The sequence below is a fragment of the Mobula birostris genome, chromosome 18, assembly GCF_030028105.1.
Source record: "Mobula birostris isolate sMobBir1 chromosome 18, sMobBir1.hap1, whole genome shotgun sequence".
NCBI classification, from domain to species: domain Eukaryota; kingdom Metazoa; phylum Chordata; class Chondrichthyes; order Myliobatiformes; family Myliobatidae; genus Mobula; species Mobula birostris.
In genome coordinates, this window is record NC_092387.1 from 30,160,341 (window position 1) to 30,186,763 (window position 26,423).

General features: G+C 44.2%; 1 protein-coding gene across 1 annotated transcript in view; it reads right to left on the reverse strand.

Annotated features, from left to right (window-relative positions):
• Positions 1–26,423, reverse strand: part of LOC140212016 (tetraspanin-14-like) — a 56,893-nt gene that overhangs the window by 25,458 nt on the left and 5,012 nt on the right. The window contains exons 2-4 of the mRNA XM_072282377.1: positions 8,105–8,155; positions 7,202–7,345; positions 1,676–1,846 (exon numbers count right to left, since the gene is read on the reverse strand). Of these exons, the coding sequence (XP_072138478.1) occupies positions 1,676–1,846; positions 7,202–7,345; positions 8,105–8,155 (366 nt within the window). The remainder of the gene's footprint in view (positions 1–1,675; positions 1,847–7,201; positions 7,346–8,104; positions 8,156–26,423) is intronic.

Sequence of the window (26,423 nt, forward strand, 5' to 3'; positions counted from 1 at the left end):
AGGGGGGATTAATACTGTCCCTTTATTTAAGAAGGGCTGCACGGACAAGCAAGTGAATCACAGGCCGGTGAGCCTAACATCAGTAGAAGATATCATAATGGGGAGGATTCTGGTACTTATTTGCATTTAGAAAGGCAAGGACTGATTAAAGATCGTCAGCATGGCTTGGCACATGGAGAAGTCATTCTTCACAAATTTGACAGAGTATTTTTGAAGAGGAGACCAAAAGGAATATCAAGGGCAGGGCAGGAGATAATGTCAACATGGACTTTCAAAAGATCCCCCGTAGTAGACAAGCCTGGAAGTTCAGATCACACAGGACGTGGGTGAGCTGGTCAACTGGATACAATATTTGCCTGGTGGAAGAAGTCAGAGGGTGTCAATGAAGAGTAGTTATTCACACTGGAGGCCTGTGACCAGTGGTGTGCCACAGGGATCCGTGCTAGGTCCCATAGTGTTTGTCACATATATTAAGGATATAGATGAGAATTAAGGTGGTACATTTGAGATTGTAAATTAGTACATTTGAGATTGACACCTAAACTAGTAGTAGAGTGGAGAATAAGAAAGTTGTCTAAAGATTTAGATCAACTGGGAAAGTGGGCAAAGGAATAGCAGAAGGAACTTATTTCCGGTTAAGTGTGAAGTGAAGTATTTTGGGAAGTTAAACCAGGGCAGCACATACAGCAAGTGGTAGAGCCCAGGGGGGTGTTATAGAACAGGGAGACCTATAACACCTCTGTAACGTACTGAAGCACACTTTTCCTGAAGCGGCGATGCAGGTAGAGGAGGTGGTGAGGAAAATGTTCAGAATGCTTGCCTTCGTCAAAAACATTGATTAAACCACATTTGGAGTATTGTGTGTAGCTCTAGTCACCCAGCTACAGGAAGGATGTCACTGAATCGAGAGGCTGCAAAAAAGATTCACGAGGACGTTGCCAGGACGGGAGGGCTGGAGTTATAACGAGAGACTGGATACGCTGGGATCGTGTTCTCTGGAGCGCAGGAGATTGCGGGGTGACCTTTTATTGGTTTATTAAATCATGAAGGCTATAGATAGGGTGCCTGGTAACAACTTCTTTCTCCAGAGTAGTCTAAAATTAGATGGCAAAGATTCAAGATAAGAGGGGAAAGATTTATAAAGGACCTAAGGGGAGAATTCTTCGCACAGAGGGTTATAAAAACATGGAATGACCTGACAGAAGAAGTGGTGGGAGGGGATACAATTACAACATTTAAAAGACATTTCAATAAGTACATAGATAGAAAAGATTTAGAGGGATGTATGCCAAATGAAAGCAAATGGGACTTTCACCTTGGTCAGCACGGACAAACTGGGATGAAGGGCCTGTTTCATGCTGTACTCTACATCAGATTCTCTACAAATCTATAAAAGCATGTCAGGAAACCTATCTTCAGTTAACTTATTTTAGTCCACAAAAGATAAAAGCAAAATTAAACAGTGAGAGATTAGATAGTATATTTGTTCAAAGGATCCTAGGTTGTGCTTATACCAGTGAGATGGGACATGCAGGTGCAGGAATGCAAATAACCAATTGTCCTGGAGAGTTGTAGAATGATACAACGTGGAGGTGGGCCCTTCAGCCTAGCTCAACCATGCTGACAAAGGTGCGTTCCTCAGCCAGGAATGAAAGAAGAAGAATACAGTACATACGTATTTCTGAACTGCATCGATGAGGTTCTGCAGATCTATGTCATCGCGGTACACTCCAATATTGTCTCGGACAAAATTCTGCACCTGTTCCTTCACCCAGTCTTGAAACACGAAGGCGAGGATTCCAGCCACCAGCTCCAAAGTGAAGATTGCTCCAATGATTAATGAGAACTGCAAACACAATCCCCAGAATGGGCCCAGTTAGAACCAATTCCAGAGAACAATCAGCTGCTCACTGCAAACTTTATTTCTCTCCATCCTATCAATAAATTACTGATCTTTAGTCTCTTGTCTCAAACACATGAAGCTTCCCCATTTTCTCATGCCTTTGGCTCACACACTCTTGTGTGAGCAACCAAATACTGAACTATTCAACTCAACCAGCCTTTGCTCTCTCCTTCCACTGATGTTGGAGAATCAATGCCTCATTTTTAGATTGCCTTCACACTTACACTAACAATGACAGAGACCAAATTCGAAGCCTTGCTCATTTTCATCCTTCCATGAAAACACACACATATTCATTCAAATCAAATTCCTGTTGCTCTGGATGAACAAGCTGGTTTAATTCTGAGAGCCCCTGGAGGAACACTGTAGGGTAAGAGGGCAGATAAAAACCACATTTTTATAGGCATACCTCATGATGATCTCCAGAGTCAGAGCCATACAACACTACAGCACATAAACAGGCCTTAAGCCCACTTAGTCTGTGTCAAACCATTAATCTGTCTAGTCCCATCGATTTGCAACAGATCATGGCCCTCCATACCTCTCCCATCCATGTACCTATCCAAATTTCACTTAAGTGTTGAAATCAACACCACACCCACCACTTCCACTGGCTGCTCATTCCACAATCTTAGAGAAAAGATCCCCCCTCATGTTCCCCTTAAATATATCACCTTTCACCCTTTAACCCATGACCTCTAATTCTAATCTCACCCAATCTCAGTGGAAAAAACCTGCTTATATTTACCCGGTCTCTACCCCCATCCTAATTTTGTACACCTCTATCAAATCTTCCCTCAGTCTTTGACATTCTATGGAATAAAGACCAAACCTACTCAACCTCTCCCTATATCTCAGCTCCTCAAATCCTGGCAGCATCTTTGTAAATTTTCCCTGCACTCTAAAACTTACTTACATCTTTCCTGTAGGTGGATGACCAAAACCGCACATAATACTCCAAATTAAGCCACAGCATCTTACACAATTTGAACACAACATCCCAACTCCTGTACTCAATACTTTGATTTATGAAGGCCAACATGCCAAAATCATTCTTTACGACCCTAGCTACCTGTGATACCATTTTCAAGGAATTGTAGGCCCGTCTTCCCAGATCCCAATGTTTCACTGCAATCTCAATACCCTACCACTCACCATGTAAAACCTCCCCTGGTTGGTCCTCCCTAACTGAAACACCTCACACTTGTCAGCATTAGATTCCATCTGGCTTTTTTCAGCACATTTTCCCTGCTGGTGCAAATCCCTGAAGGTTTGAAAGTCTTCCTTGCCGTCCACTACACCCCCCGTCTTGGTGCCATCCACACATTTGCTGATCCAGTTTACCACATCATCATCCAGATCATTGAAGTAGATGACAAACAACAACAGACTCAGCACTAATCCCTGTGGCACAGGTCTCCGGTCAGATAGACAATCATCTACAACCACTCTCTGGCTTCTTCCGTGAAGCCATTGTCTAATCCAATTTACCATCTCAGCTTGAATGCCAAGTGACTGAACACTCTTGATCAACTTCCCCTGTGCAACCTTGTCAAAGACCTTGCTAAAGTCCATGTAGACAACATCCACTGCCTTGCCTTCATCAACTTTACTGGTAACTTCTTTGAAAAACCGATGAGATTGGTTAGACACAACTTACCACACACAAAGCCATGTTGACTATCCCCATTCAGTCCCTGTCTATCCAAATAGATCACCACTCTGTTCTTCCACAGGGCCAATTTTATCTTTTGCTATCCTTTTGCTCCTAATATATTTGTAGAAACCCTTGGGATTCTCTTTTACCTTGCCTGCTAGAGCAAACTCATATCACCTTTAATCCTCCTGATTTCATTCTTAAATGTTCTCTTGCATTTCTTTTGCACCTCAAGTACCTCATTTCTTCCTGCCTGTCTATACCTGCTAAGCACCTCCTTCTTTTTCTTAATGAAGGCCTCAATATCTCTTGAAAACCAATGTTCCATAAACCTGTTATCCTTGCCTTTTATTCTGACAGGAACTTATACTCTCTGTACTCTCAAAATTTTACTTTTGAAGGCCTCCCATTTACCAACTATACCTTTGCCAGAAAATAGCCAGTCTCAATCCACACTTGCCAGATTCATTCTGATACCATCAAAATTGGCTCTTCTCCAATTTAGAATATCAACCCATGGACCAGATCTATCCTTTTCTATAATTACATTGAAACTAATGGCATTATGATCACTAGATGCAAAGTGCTCCACTACACAAACTTCTGTCATATGCCCTGTCTCATTCCCTGATAAGAGATCTAGTATCGCACTCCCTCTAGTTTTATATACTGACTAAGGAAGCTTTCCTGAACACGTTTGACACATTTCCCAATCTAAAAACTACCTACAAAATCAAATCCAGACTTGAACTCCAAAGGCGCAGTAGGTTTCTGCTCAAATGAAATCTGTGAACAGTAGTCTAGGTTGATCAAGAGTGTTCAGTCACTTGGCATTCAAGACGAGTAGTCCAGGTGCTTTGACTAAATGGTCTGTTGCTGTGTTGTGCATCTTAGCTACATGATTATCATGCCTTACTGATGGTAATTTGCACCAGAGGCTGGTTTCTCACCACTGATAACAAGCTGTCATGCAGTGGGGTTCTCAAGTTGGATTAGATCTGGAACAGTCCACCCCAAACACTTCCATCAAGTAATCCCAAATTTCACAAACAGCTCATAACACCTCAAGACTCAGCAAGAGGATCACTCAAATAACTGAGACTCAGTCCAGAGGGAAAGTGCTTTTTTATCGCTGTCATTCAGTGATTGGATGAAGCCTAAGAAAACACCACTGAGCTTAAAGCATAAGGGAGAACAGAAGTGGTCTCCTATTCTTCATCAAGATCTTGCCTGACCTTCCAAACCCCCTAATCTCTTTGATATCCAGAAATCAGTCAATCTGTTTGGAGGGAGTAGCTGAACCTCCAAGGTACTCCTCCTTTCAGTGCTAACTGGTCACTGAACCCTGACTCTAGACTCCTGAGCTCTGCTTTTATGCTGTTGAACCCTCTCCAGTAGTGTATTTTTCCATGATATCATCTCTCATTCCTTCAGCATAGAGGCATTTATTACTCAGACCCTCCACATGACTCTCCAGGCATTCCAGGAACCAGTCTGGTGAATCTGTCCTGCACCTACAGCAGGTGCTGCATTGTGAAGATCAATGCAGGACTTATTTTCTTAACTATCATCTGCATCTATATTCTGTGACAAGTTCCACTTCCCAATTCTGTTTTCTCTGTCCTCGGCCAATAATTACTGCCCCTTTTGCAGCACCACCCACTCCCAATGCCCCCACCGCTGGCTGCTTCCAAAACCAAACACACTATCTCTTCCCTTGCCACAACCCCGAATACAACCACAAAGAATGGAACAGCAAAAATAAAAACTTCAGAAACTGGAAGTTTGAAATTAAACAGAAAATAATTGGGAACATGATGGGGGATCACGTTGTGAAACACTTCCTGTTTCTGCCTCTACAGATGTTAGCTGACCTGCTGAGTACTTCTAGCATTTTCTATTTATGTTGGCTCCCTTTCCTGAGCTTCACTCTCCTTGTTCTGCAGCAGCCCTTGTTCTGCACTGCTCCAAAGAGCACTATATGAGGTCACTCTTGCCCTCGGCCATCAGGCTCTATAATGACACACAGAAAAGTTGCTGGTGGAACGCAGCAGGCCAGGCAGCATCTCTAGGAAGAGGTACAGTCGACGTTTCAGGCCGAGACCCTTCGTCAGGACTAACTGAAAGAAGAGTTAGTAAGAGATTTGAAAGTGGGAGAGGGAGGGGGAGATCCGAAATGATAGGAGAAGACAGGAGGGAGAGGGATGAAGCTAAGAGCTGGAAGGTTGATTGGCAAAAGGGATACAAGGCTGGAGGAGGGAGAGGATCATGGGATGGGAGGCCTAGGGAAAAGGAAAGGGGGAGGGGAGCCCAGAGGATGGAGAGCAGGCAAGGAGTTATAGTGAGAGGGACAGAGGGAGAAAAAAGAGAGAGAGAAAAAAGGGGGGAATAAAATAGATAACAATAATTAATAAATAAATAAATAATAATAAATAAATAGATAGATAGATAGATAGATAAATAAGGGATGGGGTACGAAGGGGAGGTGGGGCATTACCGGAAGCTAGAGCCATCAGGTTGGAGGCTACCCAGACGGAATATAAGGTGCTGCTCCTCCAACCTGAATGTGGCTTCATCTTTATGGTAGAGGAGGCCGTGGATAGACATGTCAGAATGGGAATGGGACATGGAATTAAAATGTGTGGCCACTGGGTGATCCTGCTTTCTCTGGTGGACAGAGCATAGGTGTTCAGCGAAACGATCTCCCAGTCTGCATTGAGCCTCGCCAATATATAGAAGGCTGCACCGGGAGCACCGGACACAGTATATCACCCCAGCCGACTCACAGGTGGAGTTTCGCCTCACCTGGAAGGACTGTCTGGGGCCCTGAATGGTGGTGAGGGAGGAAGTGTAAGGGCATGTATAGCACTTCTCCTTGCCCATCCTCTGGTCTCCCCTCCTCCTTTCTTTCTCCCTAGGCCTCCCGTCCCGTGATCCTCTCCCTTCTCCAGCCTTGTATCCCTTTTGCCAATCAACTTTCCAGTTCCTAGCTCCATCCCTCCCCCTCCTGTCTTCTCCTATCATTTCGGATCTCCGTCTCCCCTTCCCACTTTCAAATTCCTTACTCACTCTTCCTTCAGTTAGTCCTGATGAAGGGTATCCGCCCGAAATGTCGACCGTACCTCTTCCTAGAGATGCTGCCTGGCCTGCTGCGTTCATCAGCAACTTTTATGTGTGTTGCTTGAAATTCCAGCATCTGCAGATTTCCTCACGTTTGAGGCTCTATGATGAGTCAACCTATAGCCCGGGAAGTGATGATCACCTCCCATTCGACAGAGATAACTTATTTTTTATTCTTTCTTACTTTTCTTCTAATTTTTGTATATCTGTGCATTTGTAATGCTACTGTGACACCATAATTTCCTTTGTGATGAATAAAGTATCTATCTAGGGCAACCCAGCCCAGTAAGGTCCTTGTTTGCACTGCTGCTGACTGTCAAATGCAAAAGCATCACCCAGGCAGTTTTCGTCAGGGGACAGAGACGGAAGTGTGGCAGGATAGAGCACGAGCAGAAGCATTAATTAAAACTGGAATCCCGTAGAGCACCATAGCAAGATCAAGGCCGTGGCGACAAGCCAACAAATGAAAGGTCGCAAAAGGTCGACACATCTTTGTTGAAACCACCGGTGCAAGGACTCACAAACTTTAGGAGGCAGATGTTCTCGCGCAGAGCTCCGATGCATCCCGCGAATCCCAGAATGAAGGTCAGGAAACCGACCACCAGGATTACCCAAACCGGATCAAATCCATTCAGCTCAGTGATAGATTGGATGTTTAACACTCCCTGTGAGTGAAAGAAAAAGACATCAGCCACAAGCCAGTCTCGTGTAAATCAGAGCTCACACCAAAGCTGAACAGTCCATTATTCGGACTACTCCTGCATCTCCCCACTCACACCCTAACTCACACTCTTCACTCACTGCAGGAGCCTCACTGACTGGCCCCAAGGAATCATTCATTACAGTAAATAGTTACACTGCGAGTTAATCAATCCTAGGTGCAGGGTAATTCAGTCTGAACAAGTTCCCACTGAATGTGAGCATTCGTCTCCTCCGTCCATCACAGCTGTAGCAGAAGGACAATGGACTGGGGTCTGAAGGGTTGGGATGAAGTGAGGAGTTCTGAAATCCACTCAAACTGAGGCAGGGGATTTCCTGCACAGGTTGCTAACTTTGTTTGGGAGGTTTCTCCCTTTGTTGAGAAGAACAGACGCGCAAGAAATGGTAATGAACTGAGGGAGTGTCAACAAGGTGCTTGATCACTTCACTAAAAGTACAGCACATTAATCTTGCCCCTTTATTATCACGAGATTGGGGGTGTTTACAAACTGTGAAGACCCCGCATCCATGCCCAACAACCCCCATAAAGTGTTGTAAATGTCCAGGCTTCACCCCGAGTTCTGGAGAATGTTCATCCGACTGAAACACAAACTCTGATTTCTCCCCCACCCCAACAGATTCTGTGCCAACTGCTGTGCTGGCAGCATTCCCCCTCAACCTCAGAGTCAAGGGAGCTGGGAGTAGTAACCCAGCAGGAGGCTTACCTTTTCATTCCAGGCCCAGAAAGTGATTGCAAGCAGCCCAGCACCAGCCAACTGCAAGAGAGAAAGAACAAGGTTGAAAGGGCAGCCAACGAAAAGAAACACCAGGCCTAAACACATTTTTCACCTAGTTTCACATCTGCTGGGTCCTTAAAATGCAGAACCACCTACTAGAGGAAAGGACTGAGGTTTCTTACAGGTAAGGGCAGGCTGGACAAATGGATGAGTAGGAAGGGAGTGTCAGATTCAAGAGCGAAAGGCAGGAGGGGCTCGGATGGAATGCACACAGGTGAGCCCAAATGTACAAAGTGCCTTGTTCAAGCTGTTTATCCAACACATTTTTGTCCTCAGATATGAAGGGCTTTGGATTCACACAGTGCAGGAGTAGACCTTTCACCCATCATGTCTGTGCTAACCATCACACACCATTCCAGGTTCCATGATTTTATCCAAACTTGGCCTGGAATTTTCTATGCTTTGGGATTCCAAGAGCTCATCTAAATACTGTGGCACTCATCTGAGTCGTTTCTTCCACTATCTCCTCCCACAGAGTGCCAGACTTCAACCACCCCTACCCCCACCCTCTGAATATAAACACTCAACATCTCTCACTATCTACCCGACCTACTGGCTCAATGCTGGCAAATAAACAAGAGTAGCTCAGCTAGACAACTTGGTTGGCAGGGATGAGCTGGCCTCTGTCCATGCTGGCACCACCCTGTCAGTCAGTGACTTCAACACCCACATCATTGTCCGATCTGTCTGTTGTTGGCTGAAACAGACCATCGAACGTGGAAGAGCCTGGCACAGGACTTGGCCCTTTGGTCCATGATGTCTGCACCCAATATGATTCTGAATTAAACTAAATCCCTTCTCTCTGTATTGGTCCCAACCCCTCCATCGTATATTTATTTCTCTATCTAAAAGCCCATGAACACCACCGTCATATCTGAGGGAAACAGAGTAAATGGAAACTCTGTACACCTTAAGTTTCTCACCAGCACTTGCTGTTCTCTAAGAAAAGGCTGATCCAATGTTCCTTTATTTCCAAAATCCCCAGCCTTCGGTATAACTTTCCACTGAACCCTTCCAGGTGCATTCTGGTGACCAGAGCTGTAGGCAATGCTCAAGCTGAGCTCAGTCCTGGTATGAGCTCCTGCACAGACATTCTTCTCCACAACTGTGGCCCTTGAATCACTTTATTGACCAGTCCTGTCACTGGTAAGACCCAAAGGCCCCAATGTTCCTCTGCATTTCCCCATATCTTTCTTTCATAGCCTTGTTTCCTACCATCTCACTTTGTGCTCCTTATTTGTTTAAGATTGCCAGTCTCATCCATCTCTATCATGGACACAACCATCCCCACCAGCAAGAAGGTCTTCAAGAGGCAACACTTTAAGAAGGTGGAATCAATCATTAAGCATCCAGGACATATCCTTTTCCTATTACTACTAACGGGGAGGAGGTACAGAAGCCTGAAGACCCACACTCAATGTTTTAGGAACAACTTCTTCCCCTCCACCATCAGATTACTGAATGGTCCATGAAAACTAACTTGCTATTCCTCTTATGCAATATTTATCTATTGTTATGGTAATTTTTAATGTCTTGCATTGTACCTGCTAATCACAAAACAATAAACCTCACAAGCGTCAGTGACAATAAATCTATTTCTGAGCAGAGGGAGTCAGTGCTACAACTGGTTGTTCACAATGTAAAAATCTTGCACAGCTCTAACATGAGCACTGGACGGTATTTTAGGTGACAGACCACTGACAGCAAAACTGGCCGCAATATCTGCCTCTCCATTGCCGATCTGGTAACCTGGCTAAAGGCCCCACCCTGCACTGGATTCACTCTCATGGCAGTGAAATGGTTAAAGCGATCTCGTCAGCTGGCCGCTCAGTGCACAGAGAGCTGCTTGGACCAGGATGTGTCAGCTCACGATGACAGCGGCCATCGTCAGGGACTGTGGCCTGCTCTATGTGTGAACAGATCGGCCAAGTCCTTCCCCTTCCTGTCTGGTATCTCCCCAGTTACACCGTTCATCTCAGCCTGGAGATTTCTCTACAGTAACAACCCACCTGTAGTGGTCACCTTCTTTACCTCACCTTGTTCCATCAGTTTCTAGCCACTCCTCTCCTGAATGCTGAGGTTTTCCCATGCCTCAGACTTACTGTTCCTCTGGGAACACAAGGAACCATTTCTGTTCCTCTAGTCCCATGTTTAGTTTCCTTTGTTAACCACAGTCAGGCCATCTTTCCTGTGGCGATTTTGATCCTAAATGAGATATATTTGTACCCAATACATTAATAATATCATGCCTGACAGGATAGATTCCTATTTTCCAAATTCATCTCGTGTTTCATACCTTCAAAGCACACTTCATTCAGTCCCTACTCTTGGATTGAACCAATCTCCAATCTTTGTAACATTCAATTACATTCCAATAACTCTTATAGCCTCTTAAAATCAATTAACCTTTACTCATTTCACAGGTAAAGTTAAAGATTAAAGTCTATCACAAGCCCTGTGGCCCATCAGGCTGGTGCTTATGCTGGTTTCTGTGGCGTTAAGTGACTGAGAGTACGAGACTCCCCACCCCCCACCGGATAAGACGCCAGTCTATCGCGAGGTTAACCCCCAGCATTTTTGCTGGTACCCATTCTCAGCTGGGTAGACTAGAGCATTGTGTGGTTAAATGCCTTGCTCAAGGACACACACGCTGCCTCGGCCGAGGCTCGAACCCATGACCTTCAGATCGCTAGTCCAATCCCCTAACCACTTGGCCACGCACCACACCATTGCACAGTACTAAGTCTTAAATCACCACGGTAATATAGGAGCAGTAGACCACTTGATCCCTCAAGACCACAATACTGTTCAAAATAATCATGGCTGATCTACCCCAGGCCTCAATTCTTCTTTTGTGTCAGATCCCCAATTCCCTGGTAGCATCTCCTTTGGACTATCTCCAGTGTTAATATTTCCATTTCTGGCCCATGAGGGGGCAAAACTGTGTGCAGTGTCCAGGTGTGGCCTCAACAACACTCAAATTGTTATAAAACTTCCCTCTTTTTAAACTCCAAAGAAAGGCTAATATGCCATTTGCCTTCCTGACTACACACTGCGTGTGAATTGTTTCAAGGACAAAAACAACATCCCTCAGTTCCATTCTCCCTATGTTCAGTAATATGTACTACTTAACTTCCTGTTCTATTATGTTTCCTTTTTCTAAAAGTAAAGCATCCAGGAACACGATTTCCAAACACGGTCACTTTGCAAACATTTACATTTTTGTTCAGAGATACAGTGCGGAACAGACTCTTCGAAGTATGCCACCCAGCAAACCCCAATTAACCCTAAACTAATCATGGGACAATTTACAATGACCAATTAACCTACCAACTGGTACGTCAGCGGACTGTGGGAGGAAACTGGAGTACCCAGAGAAAACCCATGCATTCCATGGGGAGAACGTGGTCACGTTACAGAGGATGCTGGTTTGAACCTGAACTCTGACACCCTAAGCTGTGATAGCATTGTGCTAAGTGCCATGCCACCATGATACCCTGTCAACAATAGTCATATCTCTATACTGCTTATTGGATTGTTGTCATCTACTTTCACTTGTGCCATTATGTCTGAATGCACGACAAGCAATCTTCAATCAAGTGATTTTAGTTTTTCTCTCCCCCCACCCCGCTCTCTCCCCAATTAGTCATAAAGCACAAAAGCAGGTCTTTCAGGACAACTAATCCATCCTCTCTGAGTTAGTCCCTTTTGCCTGCATTTGGCTCATATCCCTCTCCTATCCATGGACTTGTCCAAGTTCTTTTTAACTGTTGTTATTTTACTTGTCTCTACAACTTCCTCCGGCAGCTCATTCCATATACTGGCCATTCTCTGCGTGAAAAAGTTAACCCTCGGGTTCCTATTAAATCTCCCCCCTTTCAACTTAAACCTATGACCTCTGGTTCATGATTTCCCAATCCTGGGAAAAAAGATTGTATGCATGTCCCTCATAATTTTATACTCCTCCACAACATCACCCCTCTTTCCCCTACACTCCAGTGAAAACTGTCCCAATCTGCGTAAACTCTCCCTACTCAGTCCCTCAAGTTTTGATAATATCCTCATAAATCTCCTCTGCACTCTTTCCAGCTTAATAGTATCTTTCCTATAACGGTGTGACCAAAACTGAACACAATATTCCAAATGCTGCCTCAGCAACATCTTTTACAACTCAAATAATTGTATTGGTAAAATTAATTCCTCTTCAGAGCTATTTTTGTTATGAAGCTTAGTGTCCCTCCTTTAGTCATCCCACTTTCAGGCTTATTCATGCCTCTCTTAATCTTGCCACTCAGAGGGCTGTAGATCAGCATTCTGTCTGTACTTCTCACTGTCTTAGGAAAGCAGTCAGCATCATCAAAGACCCCTCTCCCCACCCTGGATATTCTTTCTTCTCCCCTCTTCCATTGGGCTAAAGATACATAAGCCTGAAAATACATACCACCAGGGTCAAGGACAGCTTTTATCCTGCTGTTGTAAGACTATTGAACAGTCCGCTAGTATCAGAATCAGATTTAATATCAATGGCATATGTTGTGAAATTTGTTGTTTTGCAGCAACAATACAGCATAAAAGCTATAAATAACAATAAATAGTGCAAAAAGAGAGCAAAAATAGTGAGGTAGTGTTCATGGGTTTGTTCCTTATCCATTCAGAAATCTGATGGCTGAGGGGAAGAAGCTGTTCCATTTCTTTGGTCTACTCAACTTGGCCTTACTGACGACTATGTTGTGTGGAGCAGAGCCACTGTCATTCCCACAGATAATACTCCTTTCTCTTTCCAACTTTCCCCGAAGCTAGATCCAGAATCCTCACCTTTCTTGTCAATATCGGTAACACACATCAAGGTTGCTCGGTGTTTTGATACATATGGTGTTTCTCTGGGTTCTCCATAGTAGTGCCCTGCACCTTAATCGTCCTCCACAGACTGGAACCCATCTGAGACAGCAGGGGTCTTGCATGTTAGTACTCTGGGAAAAGGCAGTGCTGACATTTTGGGGAAGTCACATTGTTGGGTGGTTAGAGAAGTTAACCACCGATGATTCATCTTGATCACATTTCAGACCCTTGCTTCTTCAAAAGATGCATTAGTGGCTGAGAGTGATTATCAAGACTTGTTCTAGCCAGAGACTGATGATTAGACTTTTTTTTGATCTGATACTCTCTTTCATATTGTTTGTCCCCTTAGAACTTCTCTTCTCATTGGAATGTATCTGTTTTGTGTAAACTGAGAGATCCTCTCATTTGCTTGCCCACTGACTGACCAAAGCTTTAACCTAATATGTCTGTTCACTTTCACAAGGTCCTGGAGACGTTGGCTTTGGAAATGTTCCACGGAGGGACAGATTCATGGCTCAAAGTTACTTCAGTTACACAGTCAGGCCAAAGTCCCATGTATACACTTTGGCGAAGCGTAGAATCAGGAGGTACTTCACAAAGACAGCAGACGATGAGGGCACAGAAATATTCATATATCAGCTTGCACAAGAGTAGTAGCTGTGGATAGGAATGACAGGGGTATTGGGTTTGACATTGGGTTGAAGTTCTCTCTCCTTTTGGATGTGAATAGACTGGATCATATAGAGTCAGAATCATAGAAAAGTACAACACAGAAACAGGTCCTTCGGCCCATCTAGTCCATGCCGACCACTTAAACTGCCTACTACCATTGATCTGCACTGAGACCACAGACCTCCATACCCCTACCATCCATGTACCTACCTAAACGTTGAAATCGAGCTCGCATGCACCACTTGCACTGGCAGCTCGTTCCATACTCTCACGACCCTCTGAGTGAAGAAATTTCCCCTTGTGTTCCTCTTAAACTTTTCACCTTTCACCCTTAACCCATGACCTCTATTTGTAGTCCCACCTTACCTAAGTGGGAAAAGCCTGCTTGCATTTAACCCTATCTGTTCCTCTCATAATTGTGCATATCTCTATGAAATCTGCTCTCAATTTTCTATGTTCCAAGGAATAAAATCCTCATCAATTCAGATCTTCCATATAACTCAGGTTCGCCAGTCCTTGTAAATTTTCTCTATACTTTCAATTTTATGTACACCTTTCCTGAAGTAGGTGACCAAAACTGCACACAATACTCCAAATTAGGCTTTGTCAATGTTTATGCAACTGCAACATAACATCCCACATATACAGAACACTGATTTGCCATTTATCCAAAGGGCTCAGCCTGTGATCATTTTACGGGAGACCCAAGTAACGAGTAACAAATCCTTGTCAGTGTGGCTCCCTGAAGAATTTCAATCACATAGCTGGGTGGATCACACAGAACATTCAGACGGGGAGTGTGTACGTCTTGGTGCAGAGGACTTTGAAAATGTGTAGGGCAATGAAGATTGGTCTCATACATTTTGGATCAAGCTCATTGGTGAAGCTGCTTTCCATGTGTGCTGCTCAATGTGTCATTTGCTCTGAGAACCTTTGCTGTGGGTGATACTGGGCTCAAATGATCCTCGCATAATTTCCCCCTCTCCCCACCCACCACACAGGACATGCTCCCTCCTCACTACTGCCTTCAGGAAGAAGGTACAGGAGCCTCAGGACACACTCCACCAGGGTCAGGAACAGTTACTAACCCTCAACCATCAGGCTCTTGAACCGGTGGGGATAACTTCACTCAACTTCATTTGCCCCATCATTCAAATGTTCCCACAACCAATGGACTCACTTCCAAGGACTCTTCATCTCAAGTTCTCAATATCTATTGCTTATTTATTTATTATTACTATTTCTTTCTTTTGTATTTGCACAGTTTGTTGTACTTGCACACTGCTTGAGCACCCAAGTTGGTGCGGTCTTTCATTGCTTCTGTTATGGTTATTATTCTATGGATTTATTGAGTATGTCCACAAGAAAGTGAATCTCAGGGTTGTATATGGAGTCCTATATGTACTTTGATAATGAATTTACCTTGAACTTTGAACACGCATGAGCTGCCTTCCTCTATTCCTTTCTATTGCTCTTCTCTTGCTGAGATACATGTGTACCCTTCTCTCACTGATATTTTATTTATCAAAATCTCCGAACAAGAGCTGAGCTCTTCCTGTACAGTCCACAGGATAATGTTGGCATTTTTACTCACACCTTCTACCTTACCACCACCACTCAAATTTCCCCGTTCCCTGGCCAATCACCACTTCTTTAAAGAGGTCCATCCCTGGGATAATGGCAGACTTGGTCTCTCTCAAGATTGAAAGAACAAAAGGATCTCACTAAAACTGAATAAAATTGTTACATCACTTGACTGGCTAGATGCAGGGATGAAGTTTCCATTCTTGACTGGATAACTAATCATCTGAAAATGGAAGCATTGAGAAAAGAAGGAATTTCATCTTCATCCACCACAGGCATGCTCCCTTCTCCCCCTTCCCATTGGGCAGAAGATACAAAAGCCTGAAAGCACATAGCACCAGGCTCAAGGACATCTTCTGTCCCACTGTTAGCCCATCTAGTACAATAAGACAGACACTTGGCCTCACAATCTACCTTGTTGTACCTTAATGTTTATCAGTAACCCTTTATTCTGCATTCCGTTATTATTTTTTATGTATTACTTCGATATACTGTTGATCTGTATGGACAATATTCAAGATAATTTGTTCACTGTAGCTTGGAACACTTGACAATAATGAACCAATTCTTCCACTGAGGGTGGGGGAGGGTGAATCTTTGAAATTCTCCACCTGAAACCCAAAGTCTCTGTTTAGCCACTGAATATATTCGGTGATTGGTTTTCACTCATTTAGGGAATCAGCTATTGTGGGGTTGGTGCAGAAAAGTGATGCTGAGGTAACTGTAGGGGAGCAGGAGCAAGAAGCCATGACTTTGACTTGTCTACAGGAAGCGAGCAATAACATAGTCTTACTGCTCAGAAATCAGGCCTGCAGTGAAATAATGGCTGAAACATTGCCCGGAATGAGTAAATTCAGGGGAAAAAATTCAAGTCAGAATGAAAATAAGAGGCACCCTTGCTAATTTCTACACCTCTTGAAGAAAATAAATGGAGCAGATGATAGGGCAGACTGAATCGCACCTGAGAGCTAGCACAGATGGACAGGTTAAATAGCTTGTGCACTGACATTAAGAATCAGAAATGAATCAGACCTATCAGCGTTGTTGCAGGGATCGTGTCTCCAAATCAAGCCCCATACTTCCTCCAACTGTGACCACAATCTTCACTGGGTTTAGAACACCAGCACCATGAAAGACACCATTCAGCTGCAAGCCTTCTTTTTGGATACAATGTGTAATAGCTCACACACTTTCGTCTCCTTATTCTCAAGCATCTAAATTATTTTGTTGTCATATGTCCTGTTGTTGTTGATTTCCTGAACGTTAGGGATCAGGATAGTGGACCTTCCCTTCCTGTTGTTAGACTTTATATCCGGTAGGATATAAAGTCTAATAAAGAAACCATTCACAGTTTCCACACGTTGTGGGATCCAAACTTCCAGGAGCTCCTGCCTCGGTGCAGGGTGAATCCCCAGTTCCCAGGGAGAGGGGAGGAGCGTTTGAGCTATTAGGAAAGAGGCACGCTGGAGAGGGTGCAGAATCCTGCTTCAAATTGCATCAACCATAAGGTTTCCACTGTTCTACCAAGGGAAGACTGGAGAGGCCAGAATTGTCCTGCAATAGATGGGAGACAATGAGGCAAACAAAAATATGAAGAATCTGTGAGATGAATAATTGGAAGGATTTCTCTTCATTGGATCCTAAAGACTGTGGGCGAGCTGCTCCTACTCCGGCTCACAGGTTCTGAGGTGACTGATGAGGTGGGATAGCAATTGTAGCCGCTTCTCCAGCTGGGCCAGGAGCAAGTTCTCTCTCTCTCTCTCTCTCTTTTTAACAGCTGCCTGGACCAACCATTGCTTTGAGCAGGAAATTTTTATGTGGCCTGAAAACTGCGCAGTACTATAATAAGACATCATATAATTCCAGCTGCATAGCAACAAAAGCTACGTGGGTGGGAGCATTTCCGTTACAGCGCGGCTGTGCACCCACACAGCTTAGTGGGAGCAGTGGGCAGGAGATGCCCAAGCGATGTGGCTGGATGGTTGAGTCGTGAGGTAGTGCCACCTTTCTTCTGCCCAAGGTTTCTGTGTACTCCTGATGCACAGCCCTGAGGTTCCCAACACTACCTCGTATGTTCTTATCGGCTTTGAGCAGACGCGAGCCCAAGGTTTATAGAAATCTTCTACTTATTGAAGTAGGTTTTGAGAAGATGCAGGAATCCTGTTTGCCAGGTCACTTCCTCCTGACACAGAACTTGTTTGCTCCAGGAATCTGGGAGAGGACAAGCAAGCAATATGTCCTGCTTGACAGGGCTCAGGAGAGAAAAATCGACATTGGCTTTCTTATCCTTCCAGTGATTCGGGGACATTGCAGAGACATCGGTGGGATATTTCCAGCACCTTGAAGTGGCTCCTTGTAGTTCAAGTTTCTCAAACATGTAAGAGAGCAGAGATCATCTCTGCTGTTCTGGTAGACGTTTAGCTTTGCACTAGATGTGAGGTGTTGGTCCTCAGATGACCGAAGGCTCAGCTGGTGCACCACAGGGCACGGTGAGTTCTGGTGTCTTGCCAAGGTCTGGCTTCTGAGATATGGAGAGTGGTCCACCACTGTGTGTCACTGACAGAGTGCGGTGTTGCATATCGGGTCACGTTTTAGTGGATTTTGAGCCATTTGTAGTGGGTGAGTTGACAGTTTCTTGGAGCTAGCTCCCAGTCAGTTCAAACACAGATATTATCCATGTCCTGCGACTAAGCCATTAGGTGTGGGATGACTTTAGTTCTGGGGAGTCATTGCGGGTTTAAGAGTTTCCGCATTAGCCACTGTTGTGGTCAGTTTGTTCAGGATGATGTAGCGCATAGTGGTGGAGAATATGAAAACAAGTTTCTGGGAAAGGAGTCAACCTAGTCTGACATCGGTGACACTTATAGATCTGTTGGTTGAGATCCCTTTATAGAGTAAACACAAGATAGGGTCAACACACACACAAAATGCTGGAGGAACTCAGTAAGTGCAGCAGCATCTATGGAGGGGAATGAAGAGTTGAAGCTTTGGGCTAGACCATTCATCAGGACTAGACAAGAAGGGGGCAGAAGACAGAATAAGGAGGAGGGTGAAGGGAAGGAGTTCAAACTGGCAGGTGATAAGTAAGGGGGATGAAGTAAGAAGCTGGGAGGGGATAGGTGGAAGAGGCAAAGTGCTGAAGAAGGAGGAATCTGATAGGAGAGGACAATGCACCATGGAATAAAGGGAAGGAGGTGGGGAACCAGAGGGAGGTGATGGGCAGGTCAGGAAAAGTGAAGGGTTGAGAGGGCCACCAGAATGAGGGAAAACAAAAGGGAGAGGGCACAGAGGGGAGTGATTACCAGAAGTTATAGAAATTGATGTTCATGCCATCAGGCTGGAGGCTATGCAGGGGATATATAAGGTGCTGCACCTCCAAACTGAGTCTGGCTTCATCATGGCAGGAGAGGAGGCTGTGGACAGACATGTCAAGAGTGGTAATGGGAAGTGGAACTGACATGGGAAGCCACTAGGAGGAGATCCTGGTTGTGGAGAACATCCAAAGGAGCTCGACAAAATGATCCTCCAATTTGCCTTGATAGACACCACCCTACTGATGGAGAGAAAGGCTTCAACAAATTCAAGGAGCGTAAAGTATCGTGGCTGATACTGCTCCCGTGTTGCTCGCAGTTGTTACATGGTGACCATCAGCTTCCTGGTCATCCTGAATGGGTAAAATCCACTCTGTGACTTGGAACAGGTGTGGCTGGTTGACAGGAGATGGGCGCCACACAGCTGTAATCTGCCCATCTTCAACATCTGCCTGTTGTGCAGTAAGTGTGCCTGAATTTAAAATGCTCAGCTGCTCTCTAACAGGGAGTGTGGGAGGCTGAATCAGGAATGACGATTCATGCTGATACTATCCAATCCCTCTACCTCAGGCTATTTGAAAATAGTTGGTCACACTGATCCATCATCCACCTCTTTCATGGGTTCTCCACTGAGCACTTGAGTCACCAGATGAGGCTAATTTTCCCCTGCACCGTCACTGATAACCACTACTAACACTGCTGACATTTCTCAGCTGTAACAGGCTGTTCATTGTAATGAACCCAGTCCTGACTCATCTGCTGACACAATCCCTGAATAACATCTCATCTCAGATTGAGAAGTGGCAGGAAATGTGAAAAGACTCAGCCCGTCTACCTCAACCATTAGGTAATGTATGGTTATTTGAGTTACTTTTGTCTCCCGGTCACCATGAACCAGACCAGCCTTTCTCCTCCGGTCCCTCCCATTAACAAGGAGTGTCCGCACACAGAACTGTCACACACTGGATGGTCTTTGTTTCCTCGCACCATTCTCTATAAAAATTGGAGACTATTGTGCGCGAAGATCCCAGGAGACCGGCCGTTTCTGAGGTACTGAAACCATCCTGCCTGGCACCAACAATCATTCCACGGTCAAAGTCACACAGATCATATTTCTTCCCCAGTATGATGTTTGGTCTGAACAACACTTGATCCTGCCTGTATGCTTTTATGCCTTTAGTTGTTGCCACATGATCGGCTGATTAGATCTTTGCATTATCGATCAGGAGTACAGGAGTACCTAATTAAGCAGCCAACAGTAAACAGGCAGTTAGAAGAGAGAAGATCCAAAGGAAAGCTCACACACACGGGCATCAATGCTAAACAAGTGCCAGCTCTATCACAGAAAACAACCTTCCCAACCATCGAGGACATCTTCAAGGGGCAGCATCTCAAGAAGACGGCATGTATCCCACCTGGGATGTGCCTTCTTCTTATTACAGGAGCCTGAAGACACACACTCAGCAATTCAGAAACAACACCTTCTCCTTTGCCATCAGATTTCTGAACAGTCCATCACTGGTCCATTTACTTATGTCGTAATTTATAGCAATTTCATGTACTGCTACCACAAAACAATAAATTTCACACCATATAAGACACGATAGCAAATCTGATTTGGATTGTGATCACCCCTCGTTCTCCTAACTTCCAAGAAATGGAGTCCTAGGCTGCCCAACTTCTCCTTATAACTCAGTTCCTCAAGTCCTGGCAGAATCCTCTTAAATCGTTTCTGCACTCTTTCCAGCTTAATGGCATCTTTCCTACTGTAGGGTGACCAAAGTTGAAAACAATATTCAAAGTGCAGTCTCTCCAGCATCTTGTATAACCGCAACATGCCGTTATAGCTTCTCTACTCATTGCGAAAGTACTCTTATGCTTTGACTTTCCAAAATGCAACACCTTGCAATTATCTGAATTAAATTCCATTTGCTATTTAACAGCCCATTTACCAAGCAGATGTTCACCGTCGATAGCACCACCTATTTCCGCATCATCCACAAACTTACTAACCATGACTTGTACGTTCTCATCCAAATTGTTGATGTAGATGACAAAGAACAATGGGCAGAGCCTCAATATCCCATGTCATCCGGGTTTCCTTACTCCTGCTAGCCTTGCCCTTCATTCTAACAGGAATAACCAGCTCCCAAGCTCTCAATATCTCGCTTTTATAAGCCTCCCACTTGCCAGATGTTGCTTTGCCAATTAACTTTGCAAGTTCCTGTTTAATACCATCATATTTTCCTTTGACCCAGTTTAGAACTTCTAACTATCGACCAGATCTCTCCCTTGCCATAACTAACTTAAAACTAAAATGCTCCCCCACTGACACCTCAGTCACTTGTCCTATTTCCCATTAGCCGGTTAAGCTCTGCCCGCTCCATGGTAGGGCCTTCAATATATTCCCCGAGGAAACTCTTCTGAACTCACATAACAAATTCTAATTCATCTAAGCCCTTATCACTATCAGATTCTCAGTCTATGTTAGCAAAGTTAGGATAATCTATGGCAATCCATTTTTCTTGTGTCACACTGCAGTCTTCCTACATACTTGTTCCTAATTCTCAGGCTGGTCTTAATTTTCAAAATAATTCCAGAAGACTGGGGAACTTAAAATACTCCATCCATGTCCAAATAAGACGGTCATTTTAACCTCACTGTTGTTTCTAAGAGGTTTCCCACCAAACAGAAATTGAATTTGCAGTTGCTTATACCATAGGACCAGAAGAGGAGCAGAATTAGGCTATCTGGCCCTTCAAGTCTTCTCCACCGTTCAAAATTCTGTCTAATTTGTGATGGCCAGTGTGCGCAAAAATTTTATGCTGTGCAATTTTTTTGCCCAGTGACGACAACATGTGTGCACTAAATAACTTTTTCAATGAAAATAGTATAAATAAGCCAATTCCAAAATTTGCAGACAAATCATCAAAAATTCCACGACATCAGAAACCGGAAAAGGAAATGTGATTGTGTGTATGACCGTAAAATAAACTTCACATGCCAAAGAGGTAGAGGGTGACAACCTTTTGTGCGCAGTTTAAATTCCTTTATGCATGAATATCAGACAATGTGTGCACCTTAGAGGGCACATAGCTGCCGTTTCATCATGACTGTATGAATGAATTAGGGAAAGTCAGTGCTGAGTTTCCAAAGGCCTGATATGTTAGCTAACAGTTGTGTGTTGAAAGATAGAGAGGTGAAGCAGCTTAATGCAGGATAAACATCAGTGTCCACTGAGTGTATGCTTTCAAGGAGCATTTTGTAAATTGCTGAATAATAAGCTTGTCACCAAAAGCGAAGTCTCAGTAGAATGAAAGGTCTGCAGCAGTGTAGCTGTGACGCTGGCCAAACTGCAGAAAGCAGAGTATAGTGATGAAAGGCCACTGTGGGAGTGTAGCTCTCCGGGGTTGTCATCAGGACCACACAACTTCCAAACCCAATGACACAAAACTTGGAAGTGTAGTCAATAGGAAGGCAGATGGTATCAGTCTTCAGAACGATTGAGTAAGTGTGTAGCAGATGGAATTTAACCCAGAAAAAATGTAATGTTAGGCTCTGGAGAAAAGAACGAGATTCAGCATAAGCCAGAGGGCACAATATGTTGAAGGGCAAAGTGCAGGAAAAGTTGAAAAACTGGTTTGAAAAAAAAAAGAGGATTCTGAAATTTATAAATAGAGGCATAGAGCATTAAAGTGAAGAAATCATGAAGAACCTTATCAACTTCAGTTGTACCATAATTGGAGGACTGTTTTCCACAGGAAATATGCAACAGTTTTCATGAAAGTGAAGTGAGAAATGCAAGGATGATAATGGGCTGAGGGAAGTTGGTTATGTAAACAGGGGAGCTTCTGATAGAGGTTTTTCATTTACAGAATCTGCAATGCACTGCTGAAGGGCCAATGGAGCAGATCCAAAGAGACTTTCATTGGGGAATTTTTACACGGGGCAGCGCTACGGGGGGGGGGTGGGAAGGGGTGGAGAAGGAGGAGGTGATTCTCTGCTAATTGCCAAATACCTAAATATATTGGAAAATATGTTTGATTTACTTCTTAAGCTAAAGGAAACCGAATGGGAACTAAATTCAGATGATCAAGCATGATCACACTGAATGGTGCAGCAGGAGTAAAGAGTTGAATGGCCTGACACTGCTCCAATTTTCTGTTTGTATATTCCATTCTCCCTAATTCAAAAAGCCATATTATATCCTGCTATTAACATTGCACAAGAAAAAGTCATACAGACTCACAAGCTTACTCAGCCACTCACTGATGCCTGAGCTATCTCTATAATTTAACGTAGAGCCATAGTGCAGTACAGTCCCGATTCAGCCCAATCAGTCCATACTCACCATGCTGCTTACCCAGCTAATTCTGACAACATCTTATATTCTACAATGAGCCACAGTCCCTGTGAAGAATTTACAAAATGTGAGTGTAAAAATCAGTCAGCATGGCCAGAACCTTAATCTGAGACTTTGATCTATAATTCTACACTTGCTAACACTTGAAGCTTTAGCAACACATACAAAATACTGGAGGAACTCAGCTGGTCAGGCAGCATCTATGGAAATGAATAGATAGTCGATATTTCGGGCCAAGACCCTTCTTTTCATACTTTACAAAACTCCGGCAAATGTTGGTCCATTCAGTTGAATCTTGCCTTTAGCTGTAACCATTGGATTGCAAGAATCTGACTGGTGAATGTTTGTGTACGTCTTCCAAAACTGACTTGTGCTGTCATAGGCAAAGAGACAAACACTAATACCCATTGCTAAGGGGTGGTCTCGCTGGAGAGCAGCAAGAAAAATAAACAGCAAAATGGTGATGTTCCAGGACTCGCTGTAGAAGAGTTCAAATCCCTCCACAGCAGCTGAGGAACTCTAACTCAAGAGGCTGAAATGAAAATCTGCTTTGAGTAACGATGGCCTCAGGTGCAGTGAAACGCAATTCACAGTGTCCATTAGGGAAGCCACTCCTTGCCTGGTCAGCCCAATACATGGCTTCAGGTTTTGAGGAATACAGCTGCCTGTCGTATGACAATTCAACACATATAAATTACTCTGATTAAGTGTAGTAAAAATAAATGAACACAGCGTGACGCTGGCACCAGAACCAAACAAAGACAAAAAAAAGTGAACACCAACCCTGTGCAATCCTGGTGAGAATTCTCCCCTGGGAGAGTACTCAACATTGGATATGTGAGCTCTAACCTGCTCTTATTGTCATAGTGCTTATTTAACTGGTCTAATTGAGTTTAGACAACAGACAACAGTCAATAGGTGCAGGAGTAGGCCACTCGGCCATTCGAGCCAGCACTGCCATTCACTGTGATCATGGTCGATCATCCACAATCAGTATCCAGTTCCTGCCTTATCCCCATAACCTTTGATTCCGCTATCTTTAAGAGCTCTATCCATCTCTTTCTTGAAAGCATCCAGAGACTTGGACTCCACAGCCTTCTGGGGCAGAGCATTCCATATATCCACCACTCTCTGGGTGAAAAAGTTTTTCCTCAACTCTGTTCTAAATGGCCTACCCCTTATTCTTAAACTGTGGCCTCTGGTTCTGGACTCACCCATCAGCGGGAACATGGTTCCTGCCTCCAGCGTGTCCAATCCCTGAATAATCTTATATGTTTCAATAAGATCTCCTGGTCAGTAACAGCCCCAGGGTGTTAATGGTGGGGACCTGACATTGGTAATGCCATCGAATGTCATGGGTATGTGGTTAGAATCACTCACTGGAGATGGTCATTCTCTGAAATGCGCACATCAGCTTGGGCCTGAAAATGTGGGCTCACTCCCTGCAGCCAGAGGCTGCTTTATCTGCTGAAGAGTTGAACATTGTGAAATCACCAACCGTTTGCTTCATATCTGACCTTCTGCCGGAAGGGAGATCAGTGCTGAAAGCGGGGGAGTTCCTCTGCCCAGGTTTGACAAGACTTTGTACAGTCCATAGTCAAAAACTTGCAGGGCTTTGGAGTGTATTTGATATTTCAGTAATATTATAAATAAATTGCTTAATAACACATTGTTTGCTTACATAATTCATACAGTAAGTATGTGAGTGGCGTACATCACTGCACCGCCACATCATTATGTGAGTGCCTCACTAGGTAGTTTTCTCCCTGCTCCCGTGATTTTCTTTTGATTAGTTTTTGGAGTTACAAAGCATTACAGGCACCCCCCTCCCCCAAATGTATATCTGAACTGTCATGATATCAGGGACATTAGCTGTAAGACGCGATTCTGCGAATATAACCAAGGCAAGCTGGGAGAACTGCTGGGGATCTCTCTCTCTCTCTCTCTCTCTCTCTGTTTATGCCATTAATGATGCACTGCTGACCAGGGACCTAACTGGACAACTGAGATAAACACTGCAGTTATCTGGGAGCCCTGCAGCTTGAGTAATGCTGTTTCTTCCTGCCGCTGTCTCCCGGTCAGCGGTGGAACAAACGCCCTCGCCCAGAGAAGTGCAGAATCAACAGCACCCGGACATCCACCGCGCACTGGTTTGAGACCAACATCCAGGACTTTAATCTCTCACAGCGATTGTTTACCTTGCTTGCAAGATTCACTTCCTCTTTGATATCCGTTTCAGTTAGAATGGTGTTTTTTTATCAAGAGGAGAAGCCAGAAGCTGCAAGATGCCTAGTTAGAATTAGAACAAGCTTTCATTTCCACTGAGAGAGGAGGGGGCTTTCTTAACGTGACAGTTGGGAATGTTACAGCAGCGTATTCAAGCACAGAAAGGAAACACAGTGCATGAAACAGTCAAGGTCAGTCATTGTGTTAAAGGAAGTGAACTTCTTGAAGCTGGCGCTGCCTCGATCTCTCTCTCTCTCTCACGCTCCGTGTAAATAACTCTGTTTAGGCAGAATAGCTTTTATCTTTGCTTGCATTTGATGTCACAGAAATTGCTCAAGATCGCACAGCTTCTCAAGAGAGAAAGTTGCGGAAGCTGGTCGCTGTAAATATGTGGGTTGCAATGAGGCTAGCGTTCGTCTCAGCTGATAAACAGCTTGCACACTAGCTAGACAAGCCCGTAACTGGGAGGTCAGAGGCAGTCATTCACAGCTCCACCCAATTCAATACTTTCCTCAGAGAAGCTGCCAGCATATTTTTGGATTTGGCCGGGCCACAATGTGAGCTAATGGTTTGCTGCATTCAACCAATACTTGAGAAGGATCACTGCTAAACATACCCTATAGCTATTGGCAGTCTTCTCTGACCACGGCACAAAATAGTCCCCATTCATGAGGAAGGGACAGAACAGACTGCCCACCATTTAATTACGTCATGATTTATCTATTTCCAACTTCCTCTGGTCGTCTGTGCGTTAAATGCAACCAACACAAGCATCAGTCGGACAAGATATGATTTTCACACTGTCCTTTGAACAGACTAATCCAGATTTCCAACAGCTTCCAGATAAAGTGTGCTTCCTGAAAAAGCCTGGGTCTAATTGCTCTGCTCTCCCACACTCTGAGAAATAGCTCTCCACATTCACCAAGTGATGAGCTCTATCACGTTAAATACCTCAGCCAGATCAAATGTAAAGGGGCAGAACCCCTAATAGCATTGATGTAGAGCATGGGCCAATGCCATTAAGCAAGGGGTCCGTGGACTTCAGGTTGGGAACCCCTGACAAGTAGGATCTTGGGGTTCAACCCCATAGCTTTCTGAAAGCGACAGCATGGGCTGATAGGGTGATATGCCAAGCTTGCCTTTACTAGTCAAGGCATTGAGTTCAAGTCAGAAAGTTAAGTTGCAGCTTTATAAAAATTTTAGCTAGGCTGTAGCTAGAGAAGGGGTTTTCAACCTTTTTTATGCCATGGAG